Below are 18,802 nucleotides of genomic sequence, written 5' to 3' on the forward strand. Positions count from 1 at the left end.
AAATAATACCAATCATTATTATATATCACAGTCCAGGGCATCAGCATACACTCTGTTTCATAACAAAACGCAAATTGGTCATATAGCTCAGGGTCAGACTGACCTAAGTGTTAAATCTTTTAAAAGACAGATAGAGTTGAGCAATATTGTCAAAATCAAGGGTTAAATTTGTGCTCAGTACAATGATATTAATACATAAACTGTGTTAGTGTATTTGTATTAAATTGAATCCAACATGGCCTTAAAGATAGACTCTGAGAAAAATCTATTATAGATAGGAAAAACCCAAGACATTAACTTTTCATATCCTCCAGAAAGAGCAGCCAAATAAATTCAAGAAATTGAAGGTATAATGCAACAGTTAAATGAATAGTTAGACATTTTGACAAATATGATTATGTTCTGAGAGTTAAGCCAATTTAGAAGCTTAATTAACATGTTATGTCTTCGTTATTAAATCCTCCTAAATACAAAGTAAAAAACAATGTGTTGCTTGTCGGCAGAGTTTGTATCCTTTTAACGGCGCTGACTCAGTTTTCAGTCTTTATGCTAAGCTAAGGTAACCACACCTACCAACACCTCTACAGCTCAATATTTCACGTTACACCGGGCCTCATTAGTTTAAACTGTTCTAAAATAGAAGTACGACCAACACACAGCTGGTAGAGAATTGTTTTGAACTCTTGGACCTACACCCGAGCCATTGCCCTTGTTTCCAGTCGTTATGCAAAGCTAAGCTAACAGGCTGCTAATCTAACTTTGTATTGAAACTGCAGATATACTGTAAGTGTGGTACTGAGCTACTCCAGTAACTTGTTTTTACTTTTCAGTCAAAACAGTCAAGTAGATTTTGCAAAATGTTGTAAAATGCTAGTAAAAGACATAGTTAAGCTACAAAACCTTGTGACTGTGGTTGTTGGTACAGTGCATCCGGAAAGTATTCACAGCGCTTCACTTTTTACACATTTTGTTATGTTGCAGCCTTATTCCAAAATGGATTAAATTCATTTTTTTCCTCAAAATTCTACACACAATAGCCCATAATGATAACGTGAGAAAAGTTTTTTAGAAATTTTTGCAAATCTATTACAAATAAAAAACTAAAAGAAATCACATGTGCATAAGTATTCACAGCCTTTGCCATGATACTCAAAATTTAGCTCAGGTGCATCCTGTTTCCACTGATCATCCTTGAGATGTTTCTACAACTTGATTGGAGTCCACCTGGTAAATTCAGTTGATTGGACATGATTTGGAAAGACACGCACCGTCTATATAAGGTCCCACAGTTGACAGTGCATGTCAGAGCACAAACCAAGCCATGAAGTCCAAGGAATTGTCTGTAGACCTCTGACACAGGATTGTATCGAGGAACAGATCTGGGGAAGGGTATAGAAAAATGTCTGCAGCATTGAAGGTCCCAATGAGCACAGTGGCCTCCATCATCCGTAAATTATAGAAGTTTGGAACCACCAGGACTCTTCCTAGAGTTGGCCGCCCGGCCAAACTGAGCGATCGGGGGAGTAGGGCTTTAGTCAGGGAGGTGACCAAGAACCCGATGGTCACTCTGACAGAGCTCCAGCGTTGCTCTGTGAAGAGAGAAGAACCTTCCAGAAGGACAACGACCCTGAGCACACAGCCAAGATAACAAAGGAGCGGCTTCGGGACAACTCTGTGAATGTCTTTGAGTGGCCCAGCCAGAGCCCAGACTTGAAACCGATTGAACATCTCTGGAGAGATCTGAAAATGGCTGTCCACCGACGCTCCCCATCCAACCTGATGGAGCTTGAGAGGTCCTGCAAAGAAGAATGGGAGAAACTGCCCAAAAATAGGTGTGCCAAGCTTGTAGCATCATACTCAAAAAGACTTGAGGCTGTAATTGCTGTCAAAGGTGCTTCAACAAAGTATTGAGCAAAGGCTGGGAATCCTTATGTACATGTTATATTTTTGTTCTTTATTTTTGATAGATTTGCAAAAATTAAAATCAAACTTTTTCCACTTTGTCATAATGGAGTATTGTGTGTAGAATTTTGAGGAAAAAAAATGAATTTGAACCATTTTGGAATAAGGCTGTAACATAACAAAATGTGGAAAAAGTGAAGCTCTGTGAATACTTTCCGGATGCACTGTATATTGCTATGTATCCACATGTGATATCTTCAATATCAGAAGATGATGACGTTTAATTCTGCTGACACGTGATCAGACCTGAGGTAAATTGGCAGCAACCCACTTGAGCAGGATGATCACATAAAACCGAACAATCTTAACAAAACAGTATGGAGTTAACAGACATTTATTTTTATTTTCCACGTCAGAATGAACGAATTGGATTTTCTCTAATCCAAAAGCTTCTGATCTTATTATAGTAATGCAAACTAATTCCCCTAAGAATCCTTCAGATGTCATCTTGGTTGCCATGGTGATTAAACAGGGACAGTTTGACTGTGTGCGTTTAAGCGGATTGTTACCCATTAGGCACTTTGAGCCAAATCTGTTGATGTCGCATATAGTATTGGGGAATTGACTAATCATTACACAGACACATGTTTGTGTTACTATACCTATGGTTTTTTTTTATTGACGTAATGCATTCCCAAGCAGCTTAACAATCACAACTAAATGCCTAGCCTTAACCCCTGAATCTAATTTTAACCCTACCATGAAACCAAGTTTTAACCCTCAAAAAGCACCTGTACCTTTGGGGACCTCAATTTTGGTCCCCACAGTGACACATGTCCCTATGGGTTGGTGTGTATTCAGTTTTATGTCCACACTTGGATATAAAAACATGTGCACACACACACTGAGGCAAAGAAAGAAACAAACTGAACACATATGGCACTAATAAAGCCAGCATCACTATTTCTAATCGAGCTGAAAGTTGTGTTTGTTTAGAATTAACAAAATAAAGGAAATATTTAACTCATTAAAAGCTTTTTTTTTAAATTTTTATAAGACACTCATTTCTTTGGGAGAAGCTGCTTTCCAAAATCCCTTCACCAGCTTGTAAAAAAAACTCATAAATTTGTCTTTTCCACTGCGTAAGCAAATGTTTTGATGACCATTAATACAATTATTGAACTGAAGTTTGCTTTACATTTATACCAATAATCCTTTAGAGAGAGTGCAATGGATTTACAGTGACATTTTTATGTTCCCCTGGTAATGAATTATAAAATGAGAAGAAAACTATTCATCTTTATGTTTCAGAAAATTAAATCCATGGTGTCTTAAACTCAGCCTAACTGACGCCATTAGTTGATTCCTGACTGATGAATGAATCAGGAACTTTATAACAAGATGTGAGATGAAATTTCGTTGTGATATGGGTTTACTTTCTGGTTTAGAAACTTGGAACAATATTTTTTAGAAGGCCGGAATGTGTCACACTCTCTTTTGTCACTTAATCTCTTTGCAGTTCCTAAGCGCATCTTTCTGCTTTTAATTCTACTGTTTAGACCTTTGTTGCTTGAGATTACTTGAAGCGTCCAGACCAATCTGTGTCATATTAGCCAATGATTACATTTGGTAATGAATGTTTGTCCGTCTGCACATGCAGTGTGAACTACTGGACTACAGGGACTGGTGGATCCGAGTCCATTTGCAGGGATTTATCTCTTTAATAACTGTGTGAGTCGTGTTGCACTACCCTAAGGGCCACATAATAACACACTCTGGTGCCCAGTCATCACTAATGCCCTGATCCTGCTAAATGGACCTGGTTAAGTCTCATATTAGGACCTTCTTCATCCTCCATCCTGTCCCCTGCTCCCCTTTGAACAGTAACATCTTTCTTCAGCTCTCCAGGGGGTTTCCAGCCAGTGACCAAGAGGTCTATATAAGGAGGATGTTACCACCTCTGAAGTTAGTCAGAACACAGCAAAAACAAGACACCTTGTCCTGACCAGGACCAGTCCCTCTTCTGTTTTCCAGGGGCCCCACCTTTTGAAGCTGACAGCTGTACTCGGGCAGCCAAAGTCTTCTTCTTCCGCCTCCTATCATCAGTATATACTGTATCTGACCTCCTCTCCAGTCTGAGACCATGGACACAGCTGCAGTGGTGACTCTTCTGGCTCTGGTTATGGCGATGGCTGGCGTCAGTCAGGCTCTTCACTTCCAAGATGGTCTTGAGAAAACTGAAATTATGCCTGTCAGCTCAGAGGAGAACATGGCTGATCGCCCGCTGGGACTGGTGAGACAACAAACCACTAAAAAACTTGAATTGCACATTTGTCATTTCAGTCATTGAATACTTATATTGTCGATCTTTGACTTTACTGTGTCGCTGTGGCATGTGTATTTTCTTCTATATTGTTTCATGTCAAGGCAAAAATAACTTTGGCTTCTGAAAATGAAAATCTCATGTTGAAACATATCTCAGCCACACATGTTTATGTGTTAAAATATTACCTGTCTGGTTTAAATACCATATTAGAGTGAATGTAAGATTCTGTGCACAACCAGAAGTCACTCCAACTTTTTCTGACAAGTCTGCCACTTCTTGTGATGCAGTATGTAAATGGGATTTGAGCCTTTTATCAAATGTGACAGGAGAAATCACTCTGTCCATTTAGATTTCAGATCGCGCTCCTCCTCATACAACAGTGTGAAATACAGTCAAAAGACAGTCAGAGCAGGATAAAGAGTCTGATGAAGGACAAGCATTCAGATCACGAGTACAAGTACAAGATGTTCTCTTTGTGCAAAGCAGGAACAGATAGGATTTTAATATTCATAAAAATTTGAGTGAATGGATATTTCGGCCAGCATGAGGTACGTTTCCTTGCCTTGGGGTTTGTGTTGCAACCCAAACGTGAATGCAGTTAGGGTCTTGATGTGTTTGTGGGATTTTTATTTCAAAAGCAATTTCTTGATAGCAGGCTCTGGGTCTGTGTGGGCGTATGGATATAAATGTATGTGTGTGTGGGGATGCTGGTGTGCTCCAGGAGAGTGAAAACAGAGATAGCAGCATTGACGATCGCCTGCTGACCTCATTGCTGAGAGCTCTGCTGCTCGGATCCCAAAAAGAAACCAGGAGCTCTGTACTCCATCAGCCACAGAGGTCAGTGCAATTACAGAGCCTGCAGGAAAACATGCACAGTCATATATAAATCTGTATATAATTCAGCCCTCTGTGTAGCAGTTTTCTAACAGCACACACTACTGCAGGAAAATATGACATTAAATGCAAATACGGAGGGTACACTTAGGTATATTTTGGTACAAATAACTTATTAACAGCTTGTGTGTGCTGCACAGACAATACTACGTTAAAATCACCTAAGGATTTCACAAAAAAATACAACATACATACATTTCTAAGTCTTTAAATGGGTCCTGATGTCAATATTTTGTCGCATTGTAGGACTGATGGATATAAAAGGAAAATCCACTTACCCATCTGCAACTACTCTCCATATCTGAATTTTAAAATGGCCCAAATGTATCATCACTGATCATTATGTACTTGAAATGTCCATTTGTAAAAGTGGTTCATGAGCCAAATGCCCCTCTCACGGCAGAGACTAGGTCATGTTTTTGACTTGAAATTGTGATCTCAGCGGCAGTTCAAACATGATGCTAAAAACGTCCTCCTACGTAACAGTGCAGCTCTGGTCGGTCATATACAAATAAGGCCCAAAAAACACAATGAAATAGATATGAGTCTTTTGCAGGTTACAATGTCTCGTCTGTGTTTATTCCTCAGGAAAAAGCATGGTTTGTGTGTTTGTTTTTCTTTATTATTAAAAAGCTTTTTAACTTGAATCATATATTGTTTTGATTCGTATAATTTTTCATCCTCCCTTGCAGGTTTGGCCGCGGCTCCAGAAGGCAAGTAGTATCAGAGGATCAGATACTTACCCGTGACTGGGAAGCTGCCCCTGGTCAGATCTGGAGTATGGCTGTGCCCCAGAGATTTGGCAAGAAATAATGTGGCTGGCAGATCCACACATCTCTGTCCTGATCGCAGTGGGTGGATGAGGAGGGACTAAATTTGAATGAATAAATCCCTCCCATTCTTTTGGGGCTGACTGAACCCCTGGCGTTCAGATAACAAATGATTCATTTTAAAGGTTTTATTTCTATATTTCTCAGTACTGCAAAGCATGTTGACTGGGACCTCTTCAGGTTTTCTGAGAAGGTCTTGTTTTTTCTGACTGGAATGTGATCAAGGACCAAAAGTGTTTGTTGTAAATTGATTGCTAAAGTTCTTCAGCTCACTGGTCAAATAAAAAAGCTTGGAACTTGGAAAAGCTAAATTCACGTGTTTGAGTGTTCACTACGACTAATTGTGAAGGTCAGAATTAAAGTCATGTATTCACAAGGGATGTTAAATCTGTGAATTATTTAATAAGATATGAATTAATAAAATTCGGAACAATATATTAATTTGTTGATCATTTTTTAGATTGATTGATTACACTGTAAACTACTGTTAAATAGTAAAAGGAATGCGCATCACACGTTTTCATGACCGGTTTTGTCCAACCAAAAGTCAAAAACCCAAAACATATTAAATTTAAAATGAAATGAAACAGATAAATCAGCACATGCCCATGTCTTACCCAGGGTTTACAGTCCATAGCCAACAAATATTAACTATTCTTCTTGATAATTGTCTTATCAACAAATAAACTAATCAATTAGTCGCTCTGCATCATACCAAAGCATGTTATACTCCCATCAGTCCATGAGAGAATCCCATGCCTGTCAGAACCAACACATAACTTTCACCTGACCAACAGGTGTTTGAAAGTCTGTTTCTCTGTTTTGAGAAAGCAGAAGTCAAAGTGAATTTCATTTAAGAACATAACATACTGTATTTACTCACATAATTTAGCTTTTGATAAGTAACTTAGGCTATTTATTTAAGTTTTTGTGACGAAACTTAACTAAATTTCGACTGTCACATTTAACGCAAACCATGATCTGTTTCTAAATCATACCTACGATGTTTTTCTTGCAAAACTGAAGGCACCTTACTTTTCACACCTGGAGGCGTGTGGTGATATACTATTAATTAATACCATTTGTGAATCTTTCTGTGTGCATTTGTGAATTATGAGACAGATCTAACACCACAGAGGCGAGGCAAAACGTGACTCAGACACAATCCTCTAGTGGACTGATGCTTTGTTGTGATATTGGGTTACTATTTCAGCTACTGATGTTTACTATTATCACTGGCAACACGGGATTTCCTGTAATGTTGTGCAGTAGGTGTCTGAATCCTTTGCTTAGACAGCCAGTCTGTCCTCCAATTCATTTAAGATTTTTTCAAGTTGAGATATCTTCTGGCTGTTTACATCACAGTGCTTTCTCTGTTGGATATCAATGACATAGACAAATTATGTCTCATTAAATTGTATTATCATTGAAACACAACACACCAGCACCCACTAATGCCCATCTGCTGGACCACATACAAGAATGTAATTTCCCACTGGACTTTAATGTGTTTGTTCTTCCTCACTCAGACATCAGAGGAATATAAATTCAATGAGGAGATCAAAGAGAGGAATGAAAGATGATATCTTGTTTGTAAAACTATATCACTGAACATTTAGTTACTTCACTATTGTCTCCAAATGGACAGCAGTGTGTAAGATTTAGTTTCATGGAAATAGTTTTATCCCGCTCTCATCAGTTTAATGTGAAGTGATGCAAAGCACTTCTCCACAGACGTTCAGTAGCTGTTGTCTGTGGTTGTTTTCCGGGCCACCTGGGGAAGCAGCATGCAATAAGCGTGTGCACTAATTAAAACACAGCAACATGCAATTACTCTGTGCCTTAATGGCTTCCACAGCTAATTACTGGGAAGGAAAGCATGTCAATATCTCTTAGAAAAAGTCATTTATTAGCCTGACCTCCCATCCTTTCTCAGAAACGAAAAAGAAGGATGAGCGCTTATTGGCAACAGAGCTGGAGCCATTTACGGATCTTTGTTACAACATGTGCGTCACAGGTATATATAAACATATTTATATATATACATAATTTTTTCCAGGCCTCTATCTTTAATTTGTTCGGGCAGCTGATCCACCTTCCTGTTTCAGAGCATTTACAAACAGGCGCCAAAAAACCTAATTAGAAGAAGAAGAAGAAACGGAGCGAAAATCGCCTCAGATAAGTGCATTATTTGTAATGTTGATGAAGATGTGGAGCATGTTGTCCTTAGTGTAGTAGATACAATACTGACAGGAACATTTTGAAGGAGACAATTTGTCAGTTGGGACGGAGATGGAGTTTGGAGGGAATTCTTTCAATGAATGAAGAATGGCTGCAAGGCACTATTCCGTTTTCTTAAAGAAACATTATTAGGCCGTAGGATTTAGTTTAGTGTTATTTATTTAATTCATTATTTATTTTATTTTTTTTATCTAATTTTAATTTGATTTGATTTTTTAAATTTTTTTTTTTTTTTTTTTATCATTATCATCATTTAAAACAGTTATGAAACGATTCCCCTGAAACTACACACTCCAGTACGATAGGTGGCAGTATGCACCTGTTCAAGTTGGTTGCGATCCGCCAATCAAATCAGAGAAGAAGAAGAAGAAGAAATGGAGTTTGGGAGGTCAGTATTATTTATACACAACATTTCAACACGTTTTGATGTAGGCTACTACTGTTTTCAACATTGAGCCAGATAACAAACTGGGTAGGCGAGGCTAACCAAGACTGGCTATTTCACTTATTTTGGAGGAAGTGCGTGTTTTTCTTTCACCACAAACGCTGCCATGTCAAAGGAAGTTAAACCTACTTATGTGAGCACTCAGAAACTTCCCATTTAGCCAGTATTCCCAGTTTGACAGGCCTTTAGGTTTTTTTTCCCCCACTTGAAGGTCGGTACTTTCTCACTTCCCAATGACTCACGAACACCACATTTCTAAAAACTACAGGTTTTGAATGTATCTTCTAGTTTACTGCTCAGAGTTCAAGAATATTATGCGATATTGTATAATTAGATAAAACATTATCACTTCAAGAAGAAGGACATTAAAAATGGTTCATAAAATTAAAATAGCCTATATACAGATAAGAGACTGTCAACAAGGTAGCTACAGTATAGTGTTTAATTAAATTAGGATGATTTATATAGGCCTATCTATATATAAAATTATGGGCTAGTGGCGAAATCTAGACTGACGCAGCAAGCAGGAAGAAGAAATGCTTTACTTAATTGGACTGTGCAGTTTTAGCACTTAAACATTAAAATAGGCTGATTATTATTTAGGCCAACTGTTTGTTAATGTAAACACATGGTTATTTGGTTTTTGAGTCTGAATTGTAAATGCTTGTTCAAATTTACCAGATTACGAGAGATTTATTGTTGAGCTGAACAATATTCAACTGCTCGGGGCTCTGTTCAGGACTGGGCAGACATGTGGAGACTGACATCTGTTTTACAATGACAAGTGAGAAGAAGCAAATCGGAGGTAACAAGAAGCATATTTGGGCCAACAAAAAGACAGGACAAAGACAGACCGGGTGCTGTTGTCCACACAGCTGTAGCCTCTGATCAGCACAGCTGAGCAAAAGAAAGACTCAACTCATCTGAATTTCATGAATCTGCAGGGGGGGCTCAGCAAAACATCTGTGTGCAGTAATTATACGACACAGAGACAGGCGTGTGTGTGTGTGTGTGTGGGGGGGGGGGATACACAGTGAGATGTAGAGTAATGTGGTGGTACACTAGTAGTAGCAGTAATAATGAAAACAATATACGGTAAACAGTAATAGTTGGGAAGATGAAATGATATGATATGCACCTACACTATGCAGCACCTTTACAACAAAAAACATGAACTGAATTTACCTCCCTGTCCTTATCCACTAATGGCTTGCTGACCTCTCCTCGACGCCCCTCACTCTCGCTTTCCCTGATGGTCATCATCTTGGAGGGCAGCCATCTTGAAGAGGGTTGAGGGAGGTCTCAGACGTTAGTGGCGATGGCCATGGCACAGCACAATTTGTCAAACACATCAGGCTTTAATGGCTACAGGGTGAGTGAATGATCAAAAGAAGAAAAAACGTCAACGTCAAGGGGAAACTGCTCCGCTGCAGAGTGGTCATTTTGTTGTCTCAAAAAGTATGTGATTTCATTAATTAATTAAAAGTTATAACTTATTCAAGAATTTAAAATATATTTGCCAAAATATTCTTTCGAAGCTATTTGAAGGGGCATTTACATTTTTTTTTTTTTTTTTTTTTTTTAAATCTGTACTGGCAGTATTTTACCATCGAACAGGAGTTATTCCAGTGTGGACGAGACTATACGCATGGCTGCAGGCTTTTTCATTGTAGACACAAACACCGTGTTGATAGGAGGCGATAACTTATAATTTTACAAACGTTTCTCTTTCAGTCACTGTAAATATCAGGGTAGTAGGCCTACATGTAGCCAGCTGTTGTCAGCTGTTGTGGCCTCTTATTAACACAGTTTTTTACTTTGATGACAAAGACATCATTCTGGAAAAGCTCTGACTACAGTGGAAGCTTTTTATTCCCACTCTCACTTTTTCACTCTCAGCCAAAAGAAAACGAAAAATGTGTTGTTTTGTGCGAGGACGGTTTATGTGCAGTTCTAGCAGAGCAACATAATGGCTCAGATTAAAAAAAATAAAATAAAAAAAAAAGAGAAAAGGGGACTATGATGTTGTTTTCATTTATTTATACTTACATGTCGGGACTTTTAAAGGTCAGATAATTTACCCAGTAAGGGAAAATATTCTCTTTATTCAGCTTGTTTTAAGTCTGTAGCTTTTAAAATTTGCTTGATATACTGTAACCGATACAAGTGGTGCAGGCATTATGGGTGCTTCATCGCTGGTTTCCCACTGAAGGCTTTCATTGCATTTTATCTGTCTGGCTCAATCATGTATGCTGAAATGTGAAAATAAATTGTCTAAACATACAACTATTTGTATGTTTAAATAGTCATGGTGTAAATAGGTCTTAATCTGACCACCATGAAATTTGATCCAAATCCAAGATGATCTTTTAAGCAAAATACTTTTTGTAAATGATATTGTAGGTGAGAATGTGAAATTGGAATTTTTAAATTTAAGTTAAGGTGTCAGAGAGTAGTCTGCTCCTCATCTTTGCTTCAGGCTATCGACACTATATCAGCCTTCTGGCCTACCGTAAAAACATGGCGGTGCAACGTGATGGTGCTCTGTGGTGGAGGATCTGCTCCCCTATTTAGATATGAAGAACTAATTCATATGATGAATATTATATTCCATTTCTGCTAATAGATCCTCCTTAATCCTACACACTGAACCTTATAAAGGCATCATGGTTGCTTCCCCCCCCCCCCCAAAATGTACCGCAAATCTGACACACCAGTAATATGCCTCCTGGCTGGTGTCGGATGTCACGGCCCGGTGGACGTGTGATTTGGGGACACTCAGGCTAAGAGTCGATCAATAAAGATTATGCTTGCCGGGTGGTAGAGAGGACAAGCGTGGTCAGATGTGAACAAAGCTCAGATAATCATTTCGCAGTTTTATTCTCAGTATGGGTTCACACTTATGTATCATTATGTGGCCAGCTTATTTATGGAATATGCTGTACTGAATCCTCATCAAAAACATGCGATTATATTTGTATGTGACTCACAGGCGACTTTGTAACATTTGTGCAGGGACTACACACAACGTCCTCTTTTTAGCTACACCAGTATTTACCAGTATGCGCTGTCCCTGTTAAATAAAACAATAAACAACCAGATTAGTGTGTGATGTTGTATTAATCCTGGTCAGACATGTGGTATAATTTAGGTGTGAGAGAGAGTCAGCGTGTATTGGACCCATTCTGTATGAGACTACTCGCGCGTAGGTTGTTTTTAAGCATGTGTAGGTAGGTGATTTTTAAAAATACTCTTAAAGCGGAGCCCAGATGCGGCATCTTTCCCACTCTATTAGTAGAGAGAGAGAGAGAGAGAGAGTATGTCTTTGTCATCCTCACTCTGCTGTCTGTGCAGAGGCTGCTGCAGAACAGCTCTGAGCTCAGACAGCCAATGCAGACAGAGAGAAATGTGAAGAGAGGGTGGGACTTTGTGCGAAAGGAGTCGAGGACAGCGAATGAGAGTGAAGGAGAGGTGTTCCCAGCCCAGAATGCCCTTGTCTGAGCGCTGAGAGCCTGGAGAAGCAGAGAGAAAGAAGAGGGAAGCTAGACTAGAGACACCGGCAGGTGCTGAGGATTGAAAACAAAATCAGTGGAACAGGAATAGGGTACCAAAAAGCAGAAAATCAGGGAAAAGTGTGTTAAAAGATAAAAGTGAAGGACATAAAACAGTCTGACAGAAATTCAAAGAATCTGCCTGTTTCTTACTGAGCTGGAACCCACTTATTTTCTTTTTCAGCCACCTTCACTGAGCTCCCAAGCCTCCTTCTTTCGTGCGGATTTTTACTTTGTCCTTCATCCCCTTCTTCTCGTCCTATACTCCTCTCTGACAGACAGTGCCACCATGGAAACTGGGAGCCCAAGGAAGATACAGTTCACCGTCCCCTTACTGGACACCCACCTGGACCCAGAAGCAGCTGAACAGGTAAGGAGAAGGGAGAGGGGGAGGAAGAGGAGGTGGGGAATTCAGGACTTGAAGGCATTTAAGGATATCTCTACGCATGAGTAACACTGGTAGAGTGATGAAGTTTTGTAAAGATTATTGTGTAAAAAAAATTGTAAGACGGCATCATAGTTTATATGTGATATGAAAAACATGGAACACATAACTGAGCAACATTTATTCTATGTATCAAAGAAAGCAGGTGCAGTCATACAGCTGAGCAACTCAACGCTCCGCGTCCCAGATGCTGTTGTATGGTCTCATGAGAAATCGCTGCTTTAAACAAACCACATATTCAGTATCCTATTACTCCAATACATCTAATCAGCAGCATGTATCTCCTGAATGCAGCGCTGATGTGAGCACAATGGATTTAGGATGGATTTTTTCCCCCCGGCACTCACTGTGGCTGATTCATAGAGAGGCACGGTATCGCAGCAGTGTTAAATAGGGGTGTTGCAGCGTATTGATGTGTCTCCATGGGGTTGATGTTACTTTGCTTTAAGAGGCCAACTGCTCGATTTCCCGCAGCAGTGAGATGCTGACAAAAGTTATGTGGCATCGCAAGATAAACATTTTATATTGCTGTGATCAATATGAGTATTTCTTGCTGCATTCTTACGGCTTGGTTCATTGAAAATTATGACTAGAATACTTTTGAAAAGATGGAAAGATGCCAGAAGCCTGGATTTTTTTCAAAATTCGACATCATTTCATCACATACAGTAGGAGAAAAAAACAACGTCCACTTGAGACTGAAAAAGCCCTGTGGGTGCAGTTCATGTGCCTGTAAAGATTATAGTGAAAAGAGGTGTCCCATTTTCTCATTTATATAAATATAACATGAACAGGACAGGTCGTTCATAATGAATGAGCTTTGAGTAAAGCCAGTAAAGGTTTAGGAATCTGGCAACACCTCGTCTATGTCTCTCCCTCTTATTTCCCCTTTAACTCTCTCTCTCTTTGCTGTGCACTGTTTTCCTCCCTGTGACTGTAAGACTCAGAGGGAAAGATGGTAGGAGACTGATTCATGTGTGGGTGACTTCTTTGCCCTTGCGTGGACATTTTTGTGGAGTTGTTTGAGAGTATGGTGAAGTTTAGGTGAAGATTGAGATGGTACAATATTAGAATTAAACGATTATACGCCTCAGATATGAGGAACAGTTTGTGGAACAGCTGCATGTGTTGGTGTGTACGTGCATTTTAGTAGGAGGAGGGTCGCTGTAACATACATTTGCCTACACATAGTTGTAATGAACAGACACGACAGCAAATAAGACAGATGGTGCAAAATCTGGAGATTTTTTCTGTCTAGAATTGTGTTTGGCTGTAATGTCCTCCAGCATTGCAGAAATAACGTCCATCATGGAGAGAGATGATAGAGATCATGGTTTATAAAGGTTTTTACCCTCGTTACTATTTGATTTTGTACCAAAGATATCCAGGTCCATCAACCTGTCAGGTCAGTTTATAATGCTGCGACTCTGTATTTTTTAAAAGTACTCATTATTAAAGCAGAAGTGTGTTAAATGCAATGTGTTAAATTTACGTGCCGGTACCAAGGAAACGGTGCCATTGGAAAATCAATTAGAATAGAGCCGGAGAAGTGAAGCACTTCAGATAATGTCTAGATAATGTGAGTTTTTCCATGTGAGGAGGAGGCAGGTTGGGTGGATGGTTCGAAACAAGAGCAGACTTTGGTGCAGAAGAGCACTATTTGCTTCCCATTTCCAACCTCGAGTTGGGAAGTTTTGTTTAAATTCAAGTTTACTGTTGCCATGAAAACAAAGGTTGCGTTTTAGAAAGTAGCAACTTTATTCCACAACATATTTCAAAGTATCATGAATTCAAACTAAACTATCGTCTTTCCCAAACCAAGTGGTTTTTGGGCTCCAATTTAGGAAACACTCCTGAGGGTTGTGTTTCAGGGTAGGAAGAAACCACCTATATGGTCGTATGGGTTGGAGGACTTGTTGGGTCGAGGTAAGGCTAAATCTAACAATATATTATGCTGTTGGTGAGCTTAATCTATTATAACATAACCAAATTAATCCGTCGGTCATATTTTGGTATATACAGTGTAACACTGTATATGATGCGGTTTATAGTTATACTGTTCACTATTGATATATTTAAGTACATTCAGAACCTTCCTTCAAGTCCACAACTTTCACTAACTCGCACTGTATTACTATCATTCTACAGTGCATATTCATAGGACATCGGCTACTACTGTGGTCTTAAGTCTTTATATTCTCAGTTATTTATTCTGTTTTATATTCATATACTTATTGTATTTATTTTTGACCTACCTCATTGTTTTGTTACTTTATGAGGCATTAATTAAGTACTCCTCCGTACAACTGGATGAAATTTGCATGAATTAAATCCTGATTGTATTTTTCAGTCTATAAACTCAAGACAAAACATGATACAAAAATAGTTTTCTTTATTAAAACGCTGTGCCTTCCCTCAGTAACGTCTTTATGGGCTTTATGTGCAAGACTAACAAGAGAAAAGCACCACCAGCAAGGTTATTATCCTTTTGAATAATGGAAACATATTCAAGAAAAATACTAGGAGCAGCCGTGCAACAATAACACAATACCAGCATGTGCTACGTCTGGAAAATATCTTCAGCTGAGTGGTTCATACCTCTGTTATTGTTTTCTGCATTCTAATAAACCAAAGCTTCTCAGCTGTGAAAATGGGTGCTATGGTTTTCCCAATATGAAATGCCAACATTTCTGAAATTTTCTTCCACTGCTGTCCTTCCAGGTTATTTTAGGTGGCACTGAAAAGTGAGGTGATTGCTATTTAGCTGTCTTTTCCACTGCATCTGTTTGTCTTACGTGCTGTAATGAGTTTCAGCCGTCACATTTAATCTGAGTTTTTACAAACTTTACACACCATGCAGGTCTCTTCGGTCACACTTTGCAAAACTGTGACAATTTCCCCGTAACCCAAAGTAATATGTGTGTTTGTACTGAAAAACTTTACTAATTGTAAAAGTAGCCCAGTGACATTACGAACACTACACTCTGTAGGTTTGTGCCTGTGGGACATTTGTATATTTGGAGTGTATTTATCTTCTGTAATTGTGTGTCCATATCTTTAAATCTGTCTGTGCATCCTTGCAGTGCATTTTGTCTGTTTCTCTGTCTCCTATGGGAGTCTGAAAGATACAGATGTAATTCACTTTGCTCAGGTGTTTCTGTCTGTCCTGTTTGCGTCTTGATGTCAATGAGTTGGTGTCCAATGTCCACCGTCTGTGTTACTTTTGTCACACGTCTGACAGCAGGTTGCAGCCATTCAATATAAGACACATTCAGACAGCTGTTAATCTACCTCTCCTCTTCACCAGCAAACAGAGCTCCGCTTTAGCTGCATACAAGCAAAATTCTGTTTACTTTTCCTACACAGACTCAAACTCAAGAGACGTCTCAGTTTGCAACCTCAAAAAGCGTGACCAAAGCTTGCCTGATTGCCACGGGGACTTTACTCTTTTAGGATACATTTTCAATTTATTCTAAGCACACTGAATGACTGCTGAGCCTGCATGGTATGCTGATTCTCAAGTGTGTAGTTATACGTATATACGGTGTGTGTGTGTGTGTGTGTGTGTGTGTGTGTGTGTGTGTGTGAGACAGATGTCTGAGATAGACAACCTGACAGTCTGATATTAGGAGAAAAAAAAAATAAACAAAGATGTTGAGATGTAAAAACACCAAAAGGGAAATGTGTCTGTGTTTGCAAGCATGCTCATGAATGTCACGCCAGGGAGGCTTCACCTATGGTTCAGTAATCCCTGCAACCTGACACCTTGCAGCACGGTGAATCAGCCTCCGTGGAGAACTGTGTCAGTCAGAACAGCCTCCCCGACCCTGACAACAAAGGCACACACTCATCCTCTTATCCACACAATACAGTGTGTTCCACTGATATCATAACCTTAGATTAGGGCACGTCGTGTACTTATGTGAGGCCAAACTGACTGTGTACGATAGAGGCCAACACCAGATGGTGTCACTGAATGATGTAAACATTGTAGAGATTATTTGTTTCCCCTGCAATTATTAAGTTGTTCTTCCCACTTCTAGAGATTGGTATTGTTTGTTTCTGACATATTAAACTGCTTTAATATAATAATGATATTACATATTACAGTTTGATTGAGTATTTCAAGGAGTAGTTTGACATTTTAGTAATCTGCTAGATACTGCTTTAATATGTGTTTGTTAGTGACTGGGAGAATCTGGCCTCATTATTCTGTACCTCTGGGGGGTTGTTGTTGTGTTGAGCATATATAATTTACATACTCTGTCCTGACTTGACAGTTTTATGACATATTCGCTGTTACATACTGTATACATGTATTAGTTGTTGCCTGGTCCTCAGTTCACAATAACATTGTTTGTAGATTTGTGGAAACTGTTCTAATACCACTGTATTGTCCTGTTGAGGCAATTCCCACCTTTCTCTTGTCCCCCTGGGCATTTTTCATGTCTGTTGAGTCCAGCGGGAGGCACAAGGTTACAAAGCCGTGTCTGTTTTACAGTTAATGAATGTGTGAACGCTCTGTTAGGGTCTGGGAGGGTTAAGGACAGGATTCACGGAGAAACAGCAACCCTGATTCAAATAAATCCCTGCAATCAGCCACAAAGCAACCCGGATCATAAACTCACATAAACCTACAAATTGTTAGTCTCACATTTCCCCTACTGTGTCAACGGACTGATGCCATTCAAATGAATGACAGCACTGCTTTCTCATGTTGGGTCACTCTCAATCAGACGGTGACTTTTTAAAACTTTGAATGGTGCAAGGCTACCTGTTTCCCCCTTGTTTCAGTCTTTATGTGCGCTGAAGTTAACCTCTTGTTTCCAGCGTCATATCAAACGCAACGGCCATGAGAGTGTCATCTAACTCAAAATAAGAAACTGAATATATCTCCTTTTCAATACACCATAGGGCCAGTAAAGGCTTGAAAATAGCTCATATCTAGTTAGAGCTTTACTTCTGCTTCCACTTCCATCATGGGAAATATGCTCATTTGATTGATACTCAAGACGGATACCAGTCTGTGAGGGAGATTTAAGGCTACAGCCAGCTAGCTTAGCTCAACAACGACACATTGATTTTACTGGGGTTTAGTACTGTTTCCTCTTGTTTCCAGTCTTAGTGTTGAGCTTAACTAACCAGCTGCTGGCTGTACACTTAAATCAAAGTGGCAGATATAACAGTAGTATTGACCCTAATGTCCAACTCCAACACGTAATTCCCCCAAAACCTTTGCAGTTGATGTCAAAATGCCAGTAAGTGCAAATGTACAGATAATAATTAATCCATTATCACAAGACATACGCAGCAGTCAGATTAGTGCAGTAGTTAATGTAATGTTTTCTTGTCATTAGGGTTTCAATTAGAGTGACAATGGTGTTCAATAAATCAATATCAAATCATACTCTGTCTTCTTCAAACGGAGAGCAGATAATGAATTCTTTCCTCCATCGTTTAGATGATAAATTTGTTCATATTCATAAATGAAGGCAGTATATTCCTCATTGAGATGATAAATCACGACATTTTGACATAATTGTCTTTTTTATCACAGACAGTTGAGGGCTGAGACTCCCTAATATTCCCTTTGCTGACATGTCAGACTGACTTTGTCCTTCACTGAGAACATAACAATTCAATGTCCTTCCTTTGTTGCCTCAGGAAGGCCATTTCCTAACAATTATTTTTGAGTGCTGCAGATTATTATTATCACACTGTGTATCTCTTGCACATGAACTAATTATGACCTGTTAAATTAAAACATAATAATTAAACTAGGAGATACACATATTACTTAAATGATAAAAAAATAATGTATTTGTAATTTTCCTGCTTTAAAAGTGCAACTGCCCATTTGTGAAACCCCTACTGAGCTGGGACTTTCCAAACGTAGCTTGTCAAATGTAACTAGGCACCAGATCTGTCCTCAGATGTGGCAGTGGTGCACAAGGGGCTCTAGTTTAAGGAGCAAAAGTTTAAGGAAATGTATTAATTTATATGTTTATCAGTTAAATTAAGCTGCAACAAGTTAGTTCAACCTACTAGCTTACGACACTATTTAGCAAAATGTTATTACCAAGTCCATGGAGCATATCAGTAGCTAACCAAATAACATTGAGTATTTTCTTACTTTGCTGAAGCTGGTCTTGGATGTTTTTAGAGTTA

At 39.0% G+C, this 18,802-nt stretch overlaps 2 protein-coding genes across 2 annotated transcripts in view; both read left to right on the forward strand.

Annotated features, from left to right (window-relative positions):
* The first annotated feature begins 3,892 nt into the window (after positions 1-3,892).
* On the forward strand, positions 3,893-6,323 carry npffl (neuropeptide FF-amide peptide precursor like). Its single transcript, XM_069152065.1, has 3 exons — positions 3,893-4,195; positions 4,950-5,065; positions 5,815-6,323. Exons 1-3 carry the CDS (start codon positions 4,046-4,048, stop codon positions 5,933-5,935), a joined length of 387 nt encoding a protein of 128 aa, XP_069008166.1. The 5' UTR covers positions 3,893-4,045; the 3' UTR covers positions 5,936-6,323.
* Positions 6,324-12,113: 5,790 nt separating this feature from the next.
* Positions 12,114-18,802, forward strand: part of LOC138196506 (protein phosphatase 1 regulatory subunit 1A-like) — a 30,868-nt gene continuing 24,179 nt past the window's right edge. Inside the window, exon 1 of the mRNA XM_069146611.1 lies at positions 12,114-12,559. Coding sequence (XP_069002712.1) covers positions 12,479-12,559 — 81 coding nt within the window. The 5' untranslated portion in view covers positions 12,114-12,478. The remainder of the gene's footprint in view (positions 12,560-18,802) is intronic.

This window comes from Embiotoca jacksoni, unplaced genomic scaffold (assembly GCF_022577435.1).
Source record: "Embiotoca jacksoni isolate LCO1_2020_lvr unplaced genomic scaffold, fEmbJac1.0.p SCAF_1, whole genome shotgun sequence".
Classification (NCBI taxonomy): Eukaryota; Metazoa; Chordata; class Actinopteri; family Embiotocidae; genus Embiotoca; species Embiotoca jacksoni.